The 20,578-nt window shown below is 52.1% G+C and overlaps 1 protein-coding gene across 1 annotated transcript; it reads left to right on the top strand.

Moving 5' to 3' along the window:
- Positions 1 to 2,772: 2,772 nt before the first annotated feature.
- On the top strand, positions 2,773 to 19,671 carry Col9a2 (collagen type IX alpha 2 chain). The gene is made up of 32 exons (XM_048434537.3): positions 2,773 to 2,957; positions 4,103 to 4,177; positions 5,475 to 5,510; positions 5,603 to 5,665; positions 7,201 to 7,254; positions 7,366 to 7,401; positions 7,499 to 7,522; positions 7,796 to 7,849; positions 8,190 to 8,243; positions 8,346 to 8,393; positions 8,517 to 8,573; positions 8,653 to 8,706; positions 9,232 to 9,285; positions 9,646 to 9,699; positions 9,795 to 9,848; positions 9,957 to 10,010; positions 13,914 to 13,967; positions 14,357 to 14,410; positions 14,610 to 14,663; positions 15,468 to 15,512; positions 15,874 to 15,927; positions 16,182 to 16,235; positions 16,422 to 16,475; positions 16,564 to 16,635; positions 16,781 to 16,816; positions 16,961 to 17,005; positions 17,088 to 17,120; positions 17,248 to 17,394; positions 17,640 to 17,694; positions 17,970 to 18,158; positions 18,611 to 18,688; positions 18,929 to 19,671. Exons 1-32 carry the CDS (start codon positions 2,886 to 2,888, stop codon positions 19,126 to 19,128), a joined length of 2,067 nt encoding a protein of 688 aa, XP_048290494.3. The 5' UTR covers positions 2,773 to 2,885; the 3' UTR covers positions 19,129 to 19,671.
- Positions 19,672 to 20,578: the final 907 nt, after the last annotated feature.

Here is a 20,578-nt window from a genome sequence, read left to right as displayed (position 1 = left end):
GACATGTCTGTCCTATGGGTTTGCTGTGTCAATACTCCCCTCCGGACTAGGAGGTAAATGACCCTGTGGGCTCCCAGTTCCAGGCTTATTCTTGAGGGGGAAATTCCTGTGGTCGGCAGGGCATACAAAGGAATTCCAGTTTTAGTTATCCTTGAGAAGATACCAACTATTTTCCTCCTCTTCTTCCTCCTCCCCTATTTTGAAATCGGGTCTTCTGTGTAGCCCTGGCTGGCCTGAAACTCACGATTCATAGACCAGGTTGGCTTTCAGCCCATAGATAGTCACCTATCTCTGCCTGAAGACTTCTGGGATTAAAAGTGTGAGCAATCATGATTCAATTTCTTTTTGGGGGGGTGGGTAAGCGGGGTTAGGATCTCATGCATCCTAGACTGACCTCAAACTTGTTGTATAGCCAAGACTGGCCTTGAACTACTGATCTTTTTTAAAAATCACATTTTAATTTATTTATTTTGTGTGACATATCCTAAAAAATTTTTTTCCTACGTGTATGTGTATTTTGCCTACATGTATGTCTGTGCATGCCTGGTGCCCTTAGAAGCCAGAAGAGGGCATCAGAGCCTCTGAAATTGGAGTTCAAAGTGGCTCTATGCTGACAGGTGGGTGCCAGGAACTGAACCCAGGTTCTCCACTAGGGCAGCAGGTGCTCTCAACCACTGGGCCATCTCTCCAGCTTTGTCACATACTTTTTAAAAAAATGAAATGTTGAAGGTTGTTTTTCCAGCTATTTATTCATCGTGTGTGTGTACATTTGTTTATGTGTTCACTATGTGTGTGCTGGTACCCGCAGCAGCCAGAAGACAGCATTGGATTTTTTTTTTAAGTTTTATTTATTTATTTATTTATTTATTTATTTATTTATTTATTTATTTATTTTGTTTACAGTGTTCTGTCTGCATGCACACCTGCAGGCCAGAAGAGGGCACCAGATTTCATTACAGATGGTTGTGAGCCACCATGTGGTTGCTGGGAATTGAACTCAGGACTTCAGGAAGAACAGTCAGTGCTCTTAACCTCTGAGCCATCTCTCCAGCCCCGACAGCATTGGATTTTATGGAGTAGGAGGGATGGGCGGTTGTGAGGCTCCTGACATGGGGCCTGGGATCCAAACCCCCGAGAGCTCTACAAGAGCAGCAAATCCTCTTAATTGTGGAGCCATCTTCCCAGTCCCTTTCCTTGGCCAGTTCTCTTGACTGGCTTGTCTTCAGCTTTCCAGACTGGAGCTATTTGGATAAAAAGAGTACATGACAGTGAGGATCCAAGTGTATTAAGCTCCGCGGTGGGTCGGTGCAACATCAAACACCTGCCACTCATCTCCTTCAGCCCTTACATAAATTCTCTAAGATGGGAACCGGATTGTCCCCGGTTACAGAGGAAGAAACTGAGACTTCATATATGTAGCTAGAGGTGCCTGTGGTCACACTTGTAGTTAGTGATAGCTTGAAACCCACAGCCCTCGACCAGTATCACTTACGTGAACAGACGGGAAGGAAAGAGACTCTTGACAGAGGTAACTAGATATGTAGGTTTGGGGAGTTGCTGAATGAAGTGTCTGTTGTTTCCACGAACAGCGGAGGATCAGCAGGGAAAGGGCTGAGTGTGAAGTCCTCATACAGGAGACACTGTGGATGAGGGAGGTGCTGCAGGGGAGGGAGGTGCTATAGGGGAGGGCGGTGCTGCAGAGGAGAGAGGTGGTGAAGTCCTGCATCACTTAGCACTTGGCTGATAATGGACCTCATATATGCGGTGGTTCCACAGGATTAGATAGTCCGGCTACAGCTGAGTTTGTGTAACTACACTTTGTGACGTTTGATCGTCTAAGGGACACTTTGCACAGAGCGTGTACTCCTCCTTGAGATGTAATTGTAAGGACCTGGAGAGATGACTCCGTGCATAAGAGCACTTGCTGTTTTTGCCTTTGCAAAAACCCAGGTTCTGTTCCCAGTACCCACATGGGAGCTTACACCCTACTATAACTCCCGTTAAAGGGCATCTGGTACCCCATGGACCACCAGGCACGCCTGAACTGCAAAACACTCATACACATAAATAAAAACTAATTTTTGAAAGATATTGTTGTAGAAGGTCAAGTGGGGTGCATGTGAATGTTTGAGAGGGAAGACAGTATGGCCGAGGCAGGTCCAAATGCTAACAGCCTCCTGCCTCAAGGATGGAAGGAAGATGCTTGGATCTCACTGGTGGCCTCTGGAAGATCAGCCTCCTAGGTTGATGGAAGCAGGGAGGCAAGAGGAAAAGGGGCACAGACACTCCTCTTGGAATTGGTAGTAGAGGACTAGAGAAAAAGCAAATGGAGAATTCTGGAGTAGGCTAGCTCAAGAAAGATTTTGGTGTGCTTTAATATGGCAGGGACCCGTTTGTCTATGGAGAGGACCAAGCCACTTACTGAGCAGGGTGGGGACCTGGCCAGGTGTGCAGAATATTGAGCCTGGGCTCTGGAGGATAGGAGACCCAGACAGGCCTGGCTCAGGCCAGGGTAACGGACCGGACTGCCGATCAAGAGGAAGGCATTGATCTTGGAGGGCAAAGTGAAAAGGGACTTCGATGATCGTCTGCCTTTTCACAGAGAAAGCAGGTTATCGTTGGTCCCGCATCCCGTACGTTTCTGGGACTTCCTAGCTGGGGCCTCCAGTCTAGCTCAGAATGAGGTCCCCCAGGCTCAGAAGACCCGCCCCTAGTCGGGCGGAGCTGGATACCTCCTTCCCGCAGTGTTCTCAGGTGACAGTCCTGCGGGTCCCTGCCCCGCCCCGCCGCGTATTCAGGAGGTCCGGCCAGTGACTCAGAGAGCAGTCCCCGCTGCCCGTGCGTGCCTGGACCCCGCATCCTTGTTCCAGAACCCGCCGCTTACCATGGCCACCCCTCCCGCGCTCCGCAGCCTGGTCATTCTCCTCCAGGTGCTGGGGCTTGCCCTGGCTCAGATCGTAAGTCCCGCCGCCTCTCTGGCACTGAAGTTCTGGGTGCAGAGCCTGGGTTTAGGATCCAGAAGTTTGGGGATCTGCTGTAGGCCCTCCCTAGCCTGAGGGGCAGCTGAGGACAGAGCTGCTGGGAGGGTGCATACCGGACATGCAGGGGGCACTGAGGGGAGATTGATCAGCCCTGGAGCCAAAGGGACTCTGTCCCGGGATGCTCGGCCTTGGACAGGCAGCGTCGGGGCAGGAGCTGGCGCGGGGTCCTGGCAGCAGAGAGCGCTCAGGTGGTGGCGGAGACAATGGTGGCCATTCAGTCGACAGCCGAGCCTCCGCCCCCGGAGTCTTCTAAGGGGCCCCGGGCTCCAGCCTGACTTCTCTGTCGCCCCACTGCATCTCCTCTGACCGACTTGTGAGCTCCCATCTGGGGAGCTGGGGTCTGGGGAAGGAATGCGTCGAGTGGGACCTAACGGGACGTTGGGCCTGGCACCTACCCCCAAGCCAAGCGGTGCTGGTGTGGGGTGCAGCTTGCCTGTGGGGTACTAGCCGGGCACTTCAGGGCACCTAGCGCCCGCGGACATCTTCCTGACTCGGGGCTGGCCCGCTAGGAGAACTACCTCAGGGAGGACCAAGGGAGAATAGTACCAGCTTCCCTTCTTCACACCTCCCTTCTCTGCGGGTACTTAACCCGCACCAGGGGACGAGGGAGAGGTGCGCGGTCACCGTCGTATCTGTGGTTAGTTAGAAAACAATACTAGTTCGAAGTGCCATCCATCGAGGGCTAGGCGCTACCTTACATCATCTGTGATTTGAGCGAATGGTATCTTTATCTATTTCCCACCCATGACAGCGCAAGGACAGTGTGGTCCACGGGAAGAAGTTGGCCGACCTAGGGTGCAATTGTGATTTCATCTTTCAACCTTTAATTTTCCTGTGTGTGTTTCTTCCTGTCACCCCTAATACTACCCCCTATAGTTCTGAGTAATCCATAAAATAATGAATGTGATGGCACACAGTAGCTGCTCAACAAACTCCCCGTGGAGTTCCGTTTCCTTGGGGAGTGGCTGCCCTAGTCACCTTCACTTTCGGGATCCCCAGCAGTCCCTGGGAGCTCAGTTCTGCATACTGTCTGAGAGCTGCATTCTTGTGTGTGTTTTCAGAGAGGTCCTCCAGGAGAGCCGGGTCCTCCAGGGCCACCAGGGCCACCAGGAGTGCCGGGTTCTGATGGCATCGACGTGAGTATCTAACTTCAGGCTTGAGCGGAAGGAAGGCTGTCGTCCACAAAGGAGAACTTTGTGAGCACAGGGGTGGGGACGCCTGAAAGTTTAGCACCCCCTGTTGCCAGGACGTGGCGCCTGCAGAGACCACAAGGAGCCCGTTTGTTCAGTGAAAACCCCAAACCAGCCCTGAAATGGGGAGTCTGTCGGAGCCACTCTGCAACAAGGGCCTGCTGTTCTGTTGCCGGCCTCAGCTCACAGCGCGTCCTTTTCCCCTCCCTCCCTTCCTCCTCTTAACCCCTCCCGCTGTCCCCTGACACATTTCTTTGAGGTAGCTAGGGAGCCTCGGGTAGACAGCTGACCAGCCGGGGCCACACTCCTGTCTTTTTGTTTTGTTTTGTTTTGTTTTAGCTTCCCGGTTTAGAATCGCCCGGGCTGGTCCTTCGCTCCCCGAGAGTGCTGAGGGTTAACTCGGGAGGCTCCCCCAGGAGGTCGGCTGGATGTTTACGGTTCCGACAGACTCCTATTCAGCCTGGTGCCCCCACCCCCAAACGCAGGGCGCTGGACCCCAGCCAGGCTCATGCCGCTGCTGGCTCCAGAATTCCTGGGGGCCTCTCCCGGGCTAAATCTGACTACTACAGGGCCATGCCAGTCTTCCACCAACAGTCTTTTGTCACATGGGAAAGAGAACCTTCTTTTCTTGAGAACATTTGGAATCTACCCCCTTGCCAGTCCTCTTGATCCTTGCCTCTGCCGCAGTCCCTCCCTTTCCTAACTGACAGCCACTACTCACCTCATTTCCCTCCCCTTCAAATTTCTCTAAAAGGCTTTTAAAAAATTTTTCGTTTTGTCACTTGCTTAATCAGTTCTCCCAACAAACTTGAAGCGTGGGGACTTCATAGTACTTGCCCAATGTCAGCATGCTTAAAATCCTGACTAAATGCCCATCTCAGTCGGCTGACCTGGTGTTAATGCACTTGTATTTTGTTTTGTTTTCATTTAATTTAATCTAGACAATGTCACTTTACATAACCCCGGCTGTCCTGAAATTCACTGATAGACTAGGCTGGCCTTGAACGCACAGATTTACCCTTGTCTCCTCTCTGCCTCCTGAATGCTGAAACTAAGTTAGAAAGGCAGGTGCTCAGCTGAATTTTGTTTGTTTTGAACAAAGGGGGCTGTTTTTGTTTTGTTTTGTTTTTTAAATAGTGCAGAACTCAGCACAAAAGAGAGAGGTGCCACTCTGGGGCATCAGCCAGGCTTGTCCACACCCACTTGGGGAGGCAGGAGCCATAGGTTGTCTTGTGTCTTGCAGGGTGACAAGGGGCCTCCAGGAAAAGTCGGTCCTCCGGTGAGTGCTCTTCATGTTTTTTTCTTCTTTGACCTTTGACTCTTCCAGTACTTGCTGTCCTCTGACTAATGTGTTCTGCTTCTGATTTCAAGGGATCCAAAGGAGAGCCTGGCAAACCTGGGCCGGATGGGCCGGATGGGAAGCCTGGTGTGGATGTGAGTATCTGAGGCTGGGAAGAGGCTGATCTGGCTTCTTCACGTGTGTCTGGTTAGAAAGGGTAGCAAGGCCAGGCGGCAGTGGCGCACACCTTTAATCCCAACACTGGGGGAGGCAGAGGCGGGAGGATCTCTGTGAGTCTGAGGCCAGCCTGGTCTATAAGAGCTAAGACCTAGTCCCAGGGCAGCTAGGAAACCCTGTCTCAAAAAAAGAAAAAGAATGGTAACGAGATGGCGGCTCTATAGCCATTCAGGACTCATTCCTTACAACTGTGATCTCACTCCTATCTCATATCCACCCTGACGTGGAGAGGGTCTTTGCTTTCTATGAGCTGCAGGATTGTCCCTCCTGTCTGCAGGTGTGAGGACTTAGTCTCACCCTTCTGGCCTCTCAGGATTGCACAGCCTTTGGTATCCTGTCTTTGCTCCCCAACCCCTCACTGCTATCCCTTCCCTCCTCCCCTTCGCCTTTACCCCAAGTGCCTTGCTCACCCCTCTGCAGTTCTGGTCCAGTTCAGGGAAGGAACATCATTATGGAGTTCCCAGAGACCTCAAAGCCACAAATTCCTGAGGGCTGACAGCCTCAGGGAGGTGGGGATAGTTATTTGGTGGAAGTACATGGCCGACTCTGAAAGATGGGGAGAAAGAGAAGTTTCTTTGACTTGTGCCTGTTGGCTGATTCAAGGGGTATGACCAGGGCTGCAGACAGCAGGGCTCCTTTAAACTCCCCATCCACACCCTACAAAGATTACAAAACACACTGCCTCACTCTAGCATGGTCAGTGCTTATGCATGCCCAGAGAGCTGAGAGTGTTAATTCATTTGCAAATGAGAAAATGAAGGCTTTCAGAAGTTACCCAGAGCAGACGTCAGCAGTTCAGATCCACATCTGAGTACCCTAGACTCGCACTGGGAGAAGTGAGGTTGAGCCCACAGGTCTTTGAGTCTCAGTTTCACGTCTCTCAAAGGAGGGTAATTGGGTAGAGAATGTAGCTCACTGGTGAAGTGCTAGCATCACTATTGGGCATGGCAGTACAGGTCTGTAAGCCCAGCACTCGGGAGGTGGGGAAAGAGACTCAGAAATTCAAGGTCATCTTGGGACTGTAGTGAGTTGGAAACTTCCATCTCAGCAACACAACCAAAGGATACTTGCCAGGCATGGTTGCGCCTGCCTTTAATACTAGCGCACTGGAGGCAGAGGCAGGCGGATCTCTGAGTTCTGAGATCTCTGATCTACAGAGCAAGTTCCAGGACATCCAGGACTACACAGGAAAAACAAAGCAAAACAAAAACTATCCCTAAAAATACCTAAATAAATAAATATTTTTTGAAAGGGAAATAATTGTTTTGCTTACCTCCCAAGAGTCAAAACAAACAAACAGTCCCTCCCAAAAAACAGAGAAAAGGGAAAGGAGGAAGTTAAGATCCCCAGGCCTCCAGCCGGAATGGGAAGCCTAGAATCCCCTGGACTTGCTCTGCCCTGTGAGACAAGGGCAGGTATGCTTCAATGATCCTACCATCTCTTTTTCCCTCAGGGTTTAATGGGAGCCAAGGGAGAGCCTGGCCCCATGGGGACCCCTGGAGTCAAGGTAAGTGACTGCTGGGTGCTCATTGAAGACAGCATTTGAAGGGGCTGGAGTAGAGTGAGGTATGGACCCCAGCCTTCTCCAGCCTCTGAGTCACTCTCATTGCTCCTGCAGGGTCAGCCTGGGCTCCCAGGGCCCCCTGGCCTGCCGGTGAGTAGCACCTACAAGTGTATAGAGGGACCCTCTAGGGGCTGGGAGGACCTGCGGATGGGAGCCGTGAATCTGATTTCCTTTATTTCTATTGCAGGGCCCCGGATTTGCTGGCCCTCCCGTAAGTTATAGGAGTTGGGCAGGGAGCTGGGGAAGGAAAGGAGGGCTTCTAGGGAAGTCTCCATCTTGAGGAAAGACCTGCCTGTTGTGTTGGTGCCATGAATGGTAGTTTGCTGAGTCTGGAATGGTCTGGTCCTTAGAGTCCCACAATCCAGTCTCTCTGGAATTGTTTGAATAGACATGGTGGAGAAGAGACTTTTGGTGCCTGTCCCTACCTTCCTACCTAAGGTGGACCCTGTGAGGCATCCTGAACAACCATCTCTCTGACCCACAGGGACCACCTGGACCTGTGGGCCTCCCTGGTGAGATTGGAGCCCCGGGTCCCAAGGTAAGCCTACTAATCCTCTGCCTCTGCCTCTTGCCCTGCCTGCCAAGACAGTCTGGGACAGGCTTTCTGGGAGCTTCTGGATTGTTTCTGCCCCACGAGGAACTCCCCCAGGCCTGGGGCAGAACCCTCTCTTGTTGAACCTGGACTTGCAGCAAGTCTTCCTGGGAGACTCAGGGCTGGTGCCACCCGCCAGTCTCCTGGATCTCCTTACTGTGGTAGCTCTCTGGAGGTGCCCTAAAGAGTGGCTTGGATGGACCAGTGGTAGGGAGTGGAGGAATAGCAGGGATTAAACTGCGGCCTGGCAGGAGGCTGTTGTGATTTGGGCTCTTTTTGCTTCCAGGGGGATCCAGGACCAGAGGGACCATCAGGGCCCCCAGGACCCCCTGGGAAACCGGTAAGTGTCTTCAACCCTCCTGGATGGCCTTGTGTTCCTGAGGAAGTGGTTTGCAGAGGGGATGGGTCAGGTTATATCTCATTATTTTGTATCTCCTCTCAGGGCCAACCAGGAACCATCCAGGGCCTGGAAGGGAGTGCGGATCTCCTGGTGAGAAACAGGGTCTGGAGAGACTGATGGGGGCTTTCAATAGGAGATGGGAAGGGAGTTCTAGGAAGCATTGCTTGGCTGGCCAGACAAGAGACCTCTGGCCTTACAGAATGTTCTTTCCAGTGTCCAACCAACTGCCCAGCTGGTGCGAAAGGCCCCCAGGGACTGCAAGGAGTGAAGGTGAAGGGGTGGCTTGTCCTGGGAGGGTGGGACAGGTGCTTGGAGGGGACCTGGGGCTGAATTCCCTCCTTCTCTTCAGGGGCATCCAGGCAAGCGGGGGATTCTGGGCGATCCTGGTCGCCAGGGGAAGCCGGTGAGTATGAGAGCTAAGGACCAGGATGAGGGTGAGGATTATGAGGAGACAGTCCTGGAGACATCTGCCACATTCTTCATTCCTTCTCCTGTCCCTATGGGTTCAAGGGACAGATTCTTAAACTGGGAGGCAGGAGGCCAATGTTATACACCTCTCCCTCTCTCTTCCCTCCCTCCCTCCCTCCCTCCCTCTCTTCTTCCTTCCCTGCCCCCCCCGTTTTGTTTTTTGGTTTTTTTTTTTTAAGACAGTTTCTCCGAGTAGCCCTGACCGTTCTGGAATTCACTCTATAGACCAGGCTGGCCTTGAACTCAGCAATTCACCTGCCTCTGCCTCCAAAGGGCTGGGATTAAAGGCGTGCGCCATTGCCGCCCAACCCAATGGGGTCTCTTATTGAGTCCCTTTTTCATGTGATAGGAGACATCTTGGTTTCTAATTGTCCCACCTGGCTGTCTGTGCTGGGAAAGGTTGCTGGTGTCTGCTTGGCTTCTATTTGCTGCCAGTCTGACAGCTCTTCCTTGCTCTTAGGGCCCCAAGGGAGATGTGGGTGCCTCTGGAGAGCAAGGCATCCCTGGACCACCGGTAAGAAACACCTCACTGTTAGGCCCTCTATCGTCCCGGAAGCCCTTTAATGGAACTGTTCACCTGCTTTGGCCTCTATAAAAGAAATCCGTGTTTGGCTGGGAGTGCCTGGGTGGGGTGAAAGGCTGAGATTGGCTGCAGGGATAGAGTGGACAGAACCAAGGTTGCCCACCAGAAGACCCGGCCAAGGTCCAGGCCTGCCACTGTTCCTTTCAGTGCCCCTGGGAGGTTCCTCTCTACGTCCGTCCGGGCATCTTTGTATTACACAGGAGATACGAACACACTGCCCAAAGGGGCGTTGTGGGAAGGGATGGGGACCAAAAACGGCGGTTGTTTTCACTGACATTTTTTTTTTGACAGGGTCCCCAGGGCATCAGGGGCTACCCAGGAGTGGCAGGACCTAAGGGAGAGACGGTGAGTCTATGGGTGTCTTGCAAGAGTTGCTGGGACCAGAACTCTGGCCTTCAGAGTCCAACCAGGACTGATCCATAATCTTTTCCTTTCCCCAGGGTCCTCGTGGATATAAAGGCATGGTAGGCTCCATCGGAGCTGCTGGGCCACCGGTAAGCCTGCTTCTGTCCCCAGACCCTACGCTAAATGTCTATGGCTTCAAAGTGGGTGCTGGTCTTTATGGGGTCATGTGACTTGGGCTCTTGTCTACTTCATGCCAGGGTGAAGAAGGCCCAAGGGGGCCACCAGGCCGAACTGGTGAGAAGGGGGATGTGGTAAGTTCTCAGGAGATCCTTGTCCGATCAGAACCCCTGGAGAGTACTAGGAAGGGTTTATCTCCATCAATGCTGGTGTGTGCACACATAGGCATTTATGTATGTACCTGACAATCTGCATGGGGGTGACTTCTGGGTGTGGGGGGAGTGTCTGATGATCTGTGCTGAGAATCCAGTTTGCTTGCTATGTTCAGACTTCACTAGAAACCTTGGGATTCAGTCCTGTAGCCACTGGGGCCAGACAATGAAATTCCAGCAAATTAATCATGGAATTAATGGGATTTGGTCTGGATCCCAAGGCATCCAGCACAGTAACTTAGCTTCTCTCTCTCTCTCTCTCTCTCTCTCTCTCTCTCTCTCTCTCTCTCTCTTTCTCTCTCTCTCTCTCTCTCTCCTCTCTCTCTCTTTCTGATTCATAAATGCTTTTTTTCTGAGCAGGCTTTTTTTTTTTTTAGATAGTTTTTCTTTACATAGTCCTGGCTATTCTAGTATCCTGGAACTCTGGAACTCACTATGTAGGCCAGGCTGTCCTAGAACTCACAGAGATCTCTGTCTCTGCCTCTCTAGTGCTGGGATTAAGGACGTGCACTACCACTCCTGGCTTTCTCAGCAGTTTTTAAATCACAGAAAACTGAGCAGCTTGTGTGGGGTTGGGAAGCCTGCATGGTTGCCTGGGGAAGGGGCGTCGTTTTCTTCAGTGTGGCAGTCACCTATGCACATACAAAGGAACCCTCATCACACTCGGTCACGAAAAAGGGGTAGTGGTGACCTGAGTTCTGTCCCTGGAACCCACCTAAAGGTGGAGGGGAGGAGAGAACCAACTCCACAGAGCTGTCTTCCGATCCCCACACAAGTGCTCTAGCACATGTGTGTTCCCTGACACACACATGCACACACATACCCATACGCACCAATAATAATAATATCAATACCACCAAACAAATAAAAAGGCCTGAGAGTAAGAGGGGGACACACTGGGAAGAAGGAGGGGGTTCAGCAGGAGTGGGGGGTGAGAGAGAGGTAACAGGAATGTGAATGACCAAAATATGTTATATACATATATGAAATTGCCAAAAAATTTTTTTTGATTAAAAATATAGCCAGGCAGTGGTGGCACATGCCTTTAATCCCAGCATTTGGGAGACAGAGGCAGGTGGATCTCTGTGAGTTCAAGACCGGCATGGTCTACAAGAGCTAGTTCTGGGATATGTGTGTGTGTGTGTGTGTGTGTGTGTTACACACCTTCAATTCCAGAATTTGGAAAGCAGAGACAGGTAGATCTTTGTGAGTTCAAAGACAACCTGGTCTCTATAGAGAATTCCAGTCCACTTTCGGCTACATAGTAAGACCATGTCTTTTAAAGAAGGAGTTGGGGAGGAGCAGAGAGATGGTTCAACAGTTAAGAGCACTTGTTGCTCTTTAGAGGACCCAGGTTCGAGTCCCAGCACCCACACAGCAGTTCACAATCTTGTATAACTCCGGTTTCAGGGGTTCCAACACCCTCCTCTGGCCTCCTTGGGCATTTTGTGTTCACATGGTACAAAGTTGCCATTACATTTAGCAAGAGCAAGGAAATCATGCTTTCAGTGGCTTGGTGAGTGGAAAGCCTGGGCAGAGTGGGGCTAGTGGAGCATTATCTACTTCCCTGTGCCACTGCAGACTGTTAACTGGTAAACTTTGACAGTGTCTATAAGAATTCAAATGTGCATCTTTGAACTAATAATTCTACCTCAATATTATCTTTAAAAGTTGTTACACTGAGGCCAGGCAGTGGTATCACATGCCTGTTTTAATAATCTAATTTTATTTTATGTGCATTGGTGTGAGGGTGTCAGATCCTCTGGAACTGGAGACAGACAGTTGTGAGCTGCCATGTGGGTGCTAGGAATTGAACCTGGATCCTCTGGAAGAGCAGTCAGTGCTCTTAACTACTGAGCCATCTTTCCAGGCCCCACATCACATTCCTTTAAACCCAGCGTTTGGGAGGCAGAGGCAGGTGGATATCTGTGAGTTCAAGGCCAGTCTGATCTGCAAAGCAAGTTGCAGGACAGCCAGGGCTATACAGTGAGACCCTGTCTTGAAAAAACAAACAAACAAAAACTAGCACTTTTTTTTTTTTGAGACAAGATTTCTATTTAATAGCCTTGGCTGTCCTGGAACTTGGTATGTAGACCATGCTGGCCTCAAACTCACGGACAGTTACTTGCCTCTGCCTCCTAGTATTGATATTAAAGACATGTACCACCATATTTTAATGGCCCAATATTTCAATCAAGTTTTAAAATTTTTTATTATTACTATTATTGTGTGTGTGTTGAATGTGTGTGTGTGTGTGTGTGTGTGTGTGTGTGTGTGTGTGTGTGCTATACATGCACATAGACTTGCCTCAGCATGCACATGGGGGTTGGAGAACAACAAGAGGCAGTTCTTCCCTTCCACCAGTGAATTCTGGAAACCAGACCCAGGCCATCAGACTTGTGTGGCAAATACTTCTACCCATCGAGACATCTCACCAGCTCTTAAATTCAGGCAAAATGACATGTATAAAGTTTTTTTTTCCAAAAGTAATTTTTGTGTCACTGTTTATAGTGGTGATAGAATACATGAGTCACCACGTATCATCATATTTTATTTTCTAACTTGGTAAACAAAGCACCCTTTACTGTCGTGGGTAGCTTCCAAGATGTACTGTGAAGTGGTGGGAATGAGATGAAGGTAGAAAGAAAATTTGTGTTATGTTAACAGAATGAGAAATATAAATAAATAAAGACTGCTGTTTTGGGGGGAAAGAAAAATCACAAGCAGAGATTCAGTTAATTGTATTTTTAATGCAAGTCTAAAAATACATAGGAAAGTCAAGAGACTGCTACCGCGAGTCCCATATGGCTGTCTCCCAGGTTCCACGTTAGAGAGACTTACAGCAACTGCCTTCTCCAAGCCTCCTTCCCCATCTGGCCCATACTTCCTTCACTGTCCTCCCCCAACCTCCTTCACTGTCCTTCCCCCCACCACTCCTTCACTGTCCTGCCTACACACACGTACACACACACATACACACACACACACACTCACACACACACACACACTCACACACAGAGCAACTTCACTGCCCCACCCACACCTCCCTCCTTGTCGCCTTCACTCGTTACTGCTTTGCTCCGATATTTTCAAGAAGTCCTTGGCTCATCCTGTTTTCCTCTACACACTTCTGAATGTATTTCTAAAAGTTAAAGGCTTTTCCCTCACAGAACCATGTTATTGTTGGACCTGGAGAGATGGGTGGGAGGTAAAGGCGCCTGCCACAGGACTGACAACCTGACTTCCATCCCCAGAACCCACATGGTGGGAGGAGAGGGCCAGCTCTTGAAAGCTGTCCTTCGACCTCCACACGTGCTGTGGCATGTGTCTTGACTCTGCCCCCACACAAAGATAAATAAAAAAAATACACAAATAAGTGCAATTTAAAAATTTAAAAGAAAGGCAATGAAAGGCCCAGTTATTCTCTAACATCACCAAGTAGCTGCTCCATCTTTAGCTTTCCTTGTTTTCCCCACACTGTCTTCATAGCTCTTATTCAAACCAAGACAGCCCCACCCAATGCGAAACCCACCCATCTCTCTTGGTGACCGTTTCTCTACCTGAATGACCACTGTCTATGAATGCAGGGCTCCCAGGAACCACTGCCCTCCCAGGAACCATCCCCCCACCGCCACACTGACCTGCTTCCCCCACTCCTGTCAGGGCCGAAGCAGACTTCTCAGCATCTACACTCAACCTCTGCAGCCTGGCCCATGCCACAAGGACTCTGGGATCCTGAAGCCATTGTCTGGGCTGTGCTGTTCGCTCTCCACAGCCAGTTAGGCTCCGCATTCTAAAGGCGACTGATCTCTATCTACTTTGCAGGGGAGCCAAGGTCCCCGAGGACCCCAGGGGATAACAGGCCCAAAGGGAACAACGGTAAGGCTCAGAGTCCAGTCCCTGGCTCTGCTTGGTTTACTGCAACCCTTAATGGAGAGAAAGCTGGGGATCTTGACTGAACTCTGGCAGGCTACTGGCTCAGTCACCTGACAAATATGCTTTATTTTAGTTCAGTTTCTTTACCTGCAAATAGTAGGGGGATAGCGGGAAGCTTGAACAACTGAGCAGTCACCCACACAAAGGAAGGGCGTGGTCTGTCCCTCCTAACCCCTTCCCCGGTGAGCTGGTGTTTCTGAAGTGATCGGAGCCTTTCTGCTTGCACACTGCAGCTGCCACAGAGGCTCATCTCACGTCACAGGGAGGGTGGCTTGACCCCACGGCGGGGGGCTTCCCATCATGAGTCTCCTTTGAACTTTCTTCCTGAGCAGGGTCCTCCAGGCATTGACGGCAAGGATGGGACCCCCGGCATACCTGGCATGAAGGTAAGCGTGAGGAGCTTTGGTGGAGCTGGGCAGGGTCAGGTCTGTTCCCTCCCAGGCCCGTGAGCCCTGTCACCAATCCTCAAGGCTTCGGAAGCAGCAGCTCTCAGTGTGTTCGAGCCAGGTCTTCTTGCTTCTGGACTTAGGCTGGGAGCCTCAGGTTGGGACTCTGATTTGTGTTTCTGGTTGTCTGTCTCACCAGGGCAGCGCAGGACAGGTGGGGCGGCCAGGAAGCCTAGGCCACCAGGGCCTAGCGGTGAGTATCAACACGAGAGCTGCCCACAGGCAAGTTGATCCTGGGCCTCAGGGAGCCAGTTGGTCTGTTGCCTGTGTCTGTGTGAGGGTAGGAGGGGCTGAGGAGGTAAAAATCTGCACCCGAGTTCTGACCCTGTTATCACCCCACCTCCTTACTGTCTGTGTAGCTCCTGGCCTGGTGCAGGCTGCCTCATCATTTGGACAGTTTTTTGTTTTGTTTTATTTTTTGAGACAAGGTTTCTCTGTGCAGTGAGTTCCAGGACAGCCAGGAACTCACTATGTAGACCAGACTGGCCTTGAACTCACAGAGAGAGATCCACCTGCCTCTGCCTCCTGAGTGCTGGGATTAAAAACTTGTGCCAACACTGCCCGGCTGCAGTGGCTTTTCTCTTTCTATACCATTAACCCTTTGCTTGTCTCTGGCCATTTTGTTTCACCTCTTCATGTCACAGACCCATCTCTACTCCACGTGTCTGGAGTTCAGCCTGTGAGTGCCCACCCTCCCCCCTCATGAAGCACGGACTGCTACAGCCTGCTTCTCTGTGTTTGTGTAGACTTGTCTTCACCTTGTCTTTCCCGTGGACATGGACGCTGATAGACAGGCCATTGTCCAAAGCCCACTCCTCTCCCTCCAGGACTCACAGCAAGGGTGGAGAAGCAGCAGAGCTCATGATACCGTAGCTGGATCTTTGAATGTTTAGCTCCCACAAGGAGGACAAAATCTGGATCGGGCATGGAGGCAACATGGCAAGTGTACCCAGCTCCCCATGCCAGGGCAGAAACCAATACCAACTTTTTTCTTTAGGGTGTGCCTGGTCAGCCTGGGACAAAAGGAGGCCCTGGAGACAAGGTGAGGAGACCCCTAAGCCCAGAGACTTGGTTCTACTGGACAACGGGACCAGGGAGTGAGAAATGAGGCTCAAGGATTTTGAGGCTCAGTTCTCACCCAGGGTTCGAATCAGCCTAAACACAAGCCCCTTAGTCTGTACCACTTTCTCTCACCATCCTGGCTAAGTAGAAGCAGGATGTGGCCTGGAATGCAGAGGAATAACAAACTCAGGGAAAGCAACCGAGCCCAGAGGATTTGATCAAGAACACCTCCTTTCCCTGCTTATTTGGTTGTAGACCTTGTTCAGGGTTTCTGGGCTTACCTGAGGCCAAGGGCTGACTGGCAGCTACTAGCCTGACATGAGAACTGTGTTTTCCTGCAGGGTGAACCAGGCCAGCAGGGCTTCCCTGGAATCTCCGGTCCTCCTGGGAAAGAAGTGAGTATCTCTTTCACTCTCCCAGGAAGTCTAAGGCCCTGACCTCAGTGTAGGGTCTGGGTGAAGTCAAGGGATGGAGTTCAAACCTGGGGAGTGTCTTGAATCTAGTGTCCTGTCCCACTGACCCAAGCAAGCTTTTTCTGCCTTGTGGGGCAGCTTCCTTAACTGAAGCTAATTAGCTGACCCAAGAGTGTGGAAGGCTGAGCCAGGGGAGTTCCACCAGGCCTGCTGCTGACTCTCCTTTCTCCTCCCAGGGGGAGCCAGGGCCTCGAGGGGAAATCGGTCCACAGGGCATAATGGGACAGAAGGTAAGCAGGATCCTTGCTGAAGCTGGCACTGGGTCGTCTCTGACAAGGGTCTGTGAAAAAGAGTAATAAGAAGGACCCCTGCTGGTGACAACCAGGATAGCTGGCGCTTGCCCTGCTAGAGTACAGCCTCACTTAAAAGGCTGGCCCTGCTGAGAGCCCAGGTCCGACCTCCTTTTTGCATTTCAGGGTGACCAGGGTGAAAGGGGACCAGTAGGACAGCCAGGCCCTCAAGGACGACAGGTGAGGATAGGCCTGCTGAGGGGGGCAGTGGGCTCACAACTGGGTTCTTTAATTTACTGCATTGTTTTGTTTTTTTCCCCCACCTCAGGGCCCCAAAGGAGAGCAGGGCCCCCCAGGAATTCCAGGACCCCAAGGCTTGCCAGGCATCAAAGGAGATAAGGTACCATGGGAGGCTGGAAAGGGAAAGGGGCCAAGTCTGGGCTGTGGTGGGTCGTGGGGTTGGGTTAGACCAGGAGGAACAGGGTGCTAGGGGGCCTCCCTTCCCTGGAGAGGACATTTCACTATGCCCCAATTTCTTTTTCCAGGGTTCTCCAGGGAAGACAGGGCCCCGAGGTGGAGTGGTGAGTTCCAATGGCCCAGCAGTCAGGCGTGGGGTGCCTGGGGCATCGGGTGCCTGGGGCGTCGGGTCTGTACACACTTGCAGATCCAGCGCCCTTCACCGTTGTTGCCACTACAGCATTTAACACGAGGTTCTCTTTCTTCAGGGTGACCCGGGGGTGGCCGGCCTCCCGGGTGAGAAAGGGGAGAAGGTGAGCGGGGCACGGGAGTGAGATGGGGAGTCGGGGAGATGCTCCGGGGTCCCACCGCTTTTTGACCTTGCTCCCTCTGCAGGGCCAGTCGGGAGAGCCAGGACTCAAGGGACAGGTGAGCCCCTCCCCTCTCTCCCTTGCAGACGCTATCCTCCCTTTCCTCCCTCGGACCCCGCCCTCTCCCTTCGCCCTATTCTCCCCTCCCTCCCAATGCCTTCTTATTCAACGCGGTCCCATGGCAGCAAGGAGTTCGTGGAGAGCCAGGATACCCCGGCCCCAGCGGGGATGCGGGAGCCCCAGGAGTGCAGGGCTACCCCGGGCTTCCCGGCCCCCGAGGACTGATGGGAGATCGAGGCGCGCCAGGACAACCTGGGAGACAAGGAGTAGTGGTGAGTGGACCCCAGGGCTACCGGATTCTCTAGGAAGAACATCTTCTTGGGAGTGCAGCATATTGCCCAAGGCTGGGAGTTCCCAGAGGTTCTCTGTCTACTTTGGAGACTGGCCCCAGATCAAGAGAATGGGTGTGACATGTGCTCCAAAATACTGGGCTGGGTGCGGGGCGTGGCGGTGGACTGCAGGAGCCATTGGTTCTGGTGGCCGGAGCTTCTTCACGAATCGTATCCTCTGCACTCAGGGCAGAGTTGCCAGTGACCAGCATATCGTGGACGTGGTACTGAAGATGATTCAAGGTAAGGGACAGGCTGCAGCCCTTACCCACAGCCCACTCCAGTACCTGGTCACCCCTCACTAGCCTCTACATGTATGGAGGGTCTGGAGTCCCGGGTGTGCATTCCAGCTCTGCCTCCTGGAAACTGTGGAACTTTGGATAGACTTCCATAAAACAGGGTGTCAGGAAGAGGAAGCTCAACGCTGGGCTTTTCTGTCTGCAAGCTTAGGGACCAAGACGTCAGGATGTCCTGCTTTCTCCAGGCTCATCTCAGGCTCTTCTTCCTGTTTCCTTCAGAGCAATTGGCAGAAGTGGCTGTGAGTGCCAAGCGGGAAGCCCTGGGTGCAACCGGAATGGTGGGTCCTCCAGGACCTCCTGGGCCCCCTGGATATCCAGGCAAACAGGGACCCCATGGGCATCCCGGTCCCCGAGGCATTCCTGGCATCGTGGGAGCAGTGGGTCAGATTGGCAACACTGGGCCCAAGGGTAAGTGCTTACTCGGGCTGAAGCTGGGCAAGGGGGATTAGGTCAAGGGCAGCTTGGTACATAGTAAGTGCCAGATCTTATTAGACACTTCACTATAAAAGGCCTTATCTGGGGGACTGGAGAGATGGCTCAGAGGTTAAGAGCACCGACTGCTCTTCCAGAGGTCCTGAGTTCAATTCCCACCAAGCACATGGTGGCTCACAGCCATCTATAATGAGACCTGGTGCCCTCTTCAGGCATGCAAACATAATGGAAGGAATGTTGTATACATAATAATAATAGAAAAAAGACCTTATCTGATACATAGTCTCCCAAATCTTATCTGGATCTCCCTTTATCTAATCAGTCCCTGTGGTTACTTATGAACTGGCACAATGGATATGTTTGAAACAAGTTAAATAGTGGAAGAAATATTTCTCAGTTTGAGAAAAGACACTCCTTTTCATCTGCAGGAAAGCGTGGAGAGAAAGGTGACCAAGGAGAAATGGGACGTGGGCACCCCGGGATGCCCGGGCCCCCAGGGATCCCAGGTAACACCTTGGTCCTGTGCAGCCACCCTTCTGTCTCTGAGCTTGGGGATTAGTGGTCCTGGGTTTTCTGCATGGAAGCCTGGCACTCGGAGTTGCTGGGGGTTCTGGCTGGTGGCTGGGAGCCAAGAGCTGAGACTCGGAGTTGGGCAGCGTCTGTGCCTTCCTTCAGAGATTGATATTCGTGGCCTAGTTTTTCCTTGCCTGAACCGTTTCCCAATGTCTTGCCTCTCCTTCTCAAAGGTCTTCCTGGCCGGCCTGGCCAGGCAATCAATGGCAAAGATGGAGACCGAGGATCCCCGGGGGCTCCAGGAGAGGCTGGTCGACCCGGCCGGCCAGGCCCAGTGGGGCTGCCTGGTTTCTGTGAGCCTGCCGCCTGTCTGGGGGCTTCAGCCTACGCCTCTGCTCGTCTCACAGAGCCTGGGTCCATCAAGGGGCCATGAGCAACCAGCCAGCACAGAGTCTATTAGACTCCTTGGTCCCCTCTGAGTGGACATGCACCCCAGTCCCAGCCCAGGAGGCTAGATTCTCAGGACCTTGTCTGGAACCCAGGGGTCCTGAAGACAAATTCAATGAGGGAGGGGTTGGGGAGAGAGAGCACTAGATGCTCCCTCTTTACAATGAGACCAACAGAGCAAGTACTGAAGAGCCACCACTCCTGAGGAACAGGGTGCCCTTTCCTCCCAGAGTTCTGAGTATCCCTCATCCATGCCGTTCTGTGCTGGCCATTCCACCCTCAGGGCAGGTCGGCCTCTGATGGTCCTCATCCATTCTCACTGTCTGGACTTCTTTTTATTGGGTGTCTGCTGAGGGTGAGGACCCTGAGCTGGCAATCCTTAGGCCAGCCCCACTACTGTCTTTCCGCCTCCCATCTGAGTATTTAAACACCATCTCCCTGGTTTCTGGCATCACTGTTTTTGTCCCCTTTGCCCACACCCACTCCGGCCTTTGTGTAAATAAAAGTTCCCAACGTGGTTACAAACTGACTTGCTGTGGATGAGGATGGGAAGCTGTTGCTGGGCCTCCACTGCTTGGGTAAGTGGCGAAGGGCTCACAAATGGGAGGGGAGGTCTGGGCCCTCCATCTGGGCACATCTTAACTCGTGAGCACTGGGATGGCAGGCCTATCTGAGAAACTTCTGCGGTGCGAACCCGAGGGTCGAGGTGGGGTGTTGATCCACCGTGTAACTTCGGGCAAACCTCTCAAGTCTCTTTGTGTAGCGGTGACAAGGGCTTAGCCATGCCATATGTATAAGAGTAAACCATACCTACTGGGTTGCCAGGGCTCTGTCTCTCTCCTTCTCTCCCTCTCTCCCCCTTCTCTCCCACTTCCTTTATTCTGTCCCTTCCTTTTGACCAGATCTCATGTATTCAGGCTGGCCTTGAACTTGCTATATAGCTGAGGATGACCTTGAACTTCTAAGTTTCTGCTGGGATCGCAGGTGTGCACCCCCACACCATTTTTGTGGCACTGGGGTCGAACCCAATGCTTCATTCATTGCATATCAGGCAAGCGCTCTATCAACTGAGCGACGTCCCCAGCCACACACTCGCACCCCCTGGCCTGTCTCAGTGGCCCCTGTGTTCTAGCTCTGGAGCAGGAGCTTGGAGTGGGAGGTTGGAAGACTTGGTTGTTGCCTTCCAGAAGCTCCCGTGAAGGAAGGAAAAAAAAAAGACATGGGTCTCGATGAAGCATTAAGGGACACTGGCTCAGATCTCTGGTCTGGCTACCCTGGTCACTGTTCTCTTGGCCAGCCGGCAGCTTTAGATATTAGATGGCATCTTAGTCAGGGTTAGTATTGCTGTGCTGAAGCACCATGACCAGAGCAACCTGGGAAGGGAAGGGTTTGTTTGGCTTTATGCTTCCACATCACAGTTCATCATCAAAGGAAGT

This window comes from Myodes glareolus, chromosome 3, assembly GCF_982192425.1.
Source record: "Myodes glareolus chromosome 3, mMyoGla1.1, whole genome shotgun sequence".
NCBI classification, from domain to species: domain Eukaryota; kingdom Metazoa; phylum Chordata; class Mammalia; order Rodentia; family Cricetidae; genus Myodes; species Myodes glareolus.
The sequence above is the reverse complement of the archived record's forward strand: the minus strand, read 5'-3'. Positions and strand labels throughout refer to the sequence as shown.

Coding starts and splice junctions, on each gene's coding strand:
- Col9a2 (XM_048434537.3), top strand. CDS start 2,886: ATGGCCACCCCTCCCGCGCTCCGCAGCCTGGTCATTCTCCTCCAGGTG. Junction 5,666..7,200: donor ATGGGAAGCCTGGTGTGGAT/GTGAGTATCTGA, acceptor TTTTTCCCTCAG/GGTTTAATGGGAGCCAAGGG. Junction 9,700..9,794: donor CAGGACCTAAGGGAGAGACG/GTGAGTCTATGG, acceptor TCCTTTCCCCAG/GGTCCTCGTGGATATAAAGG.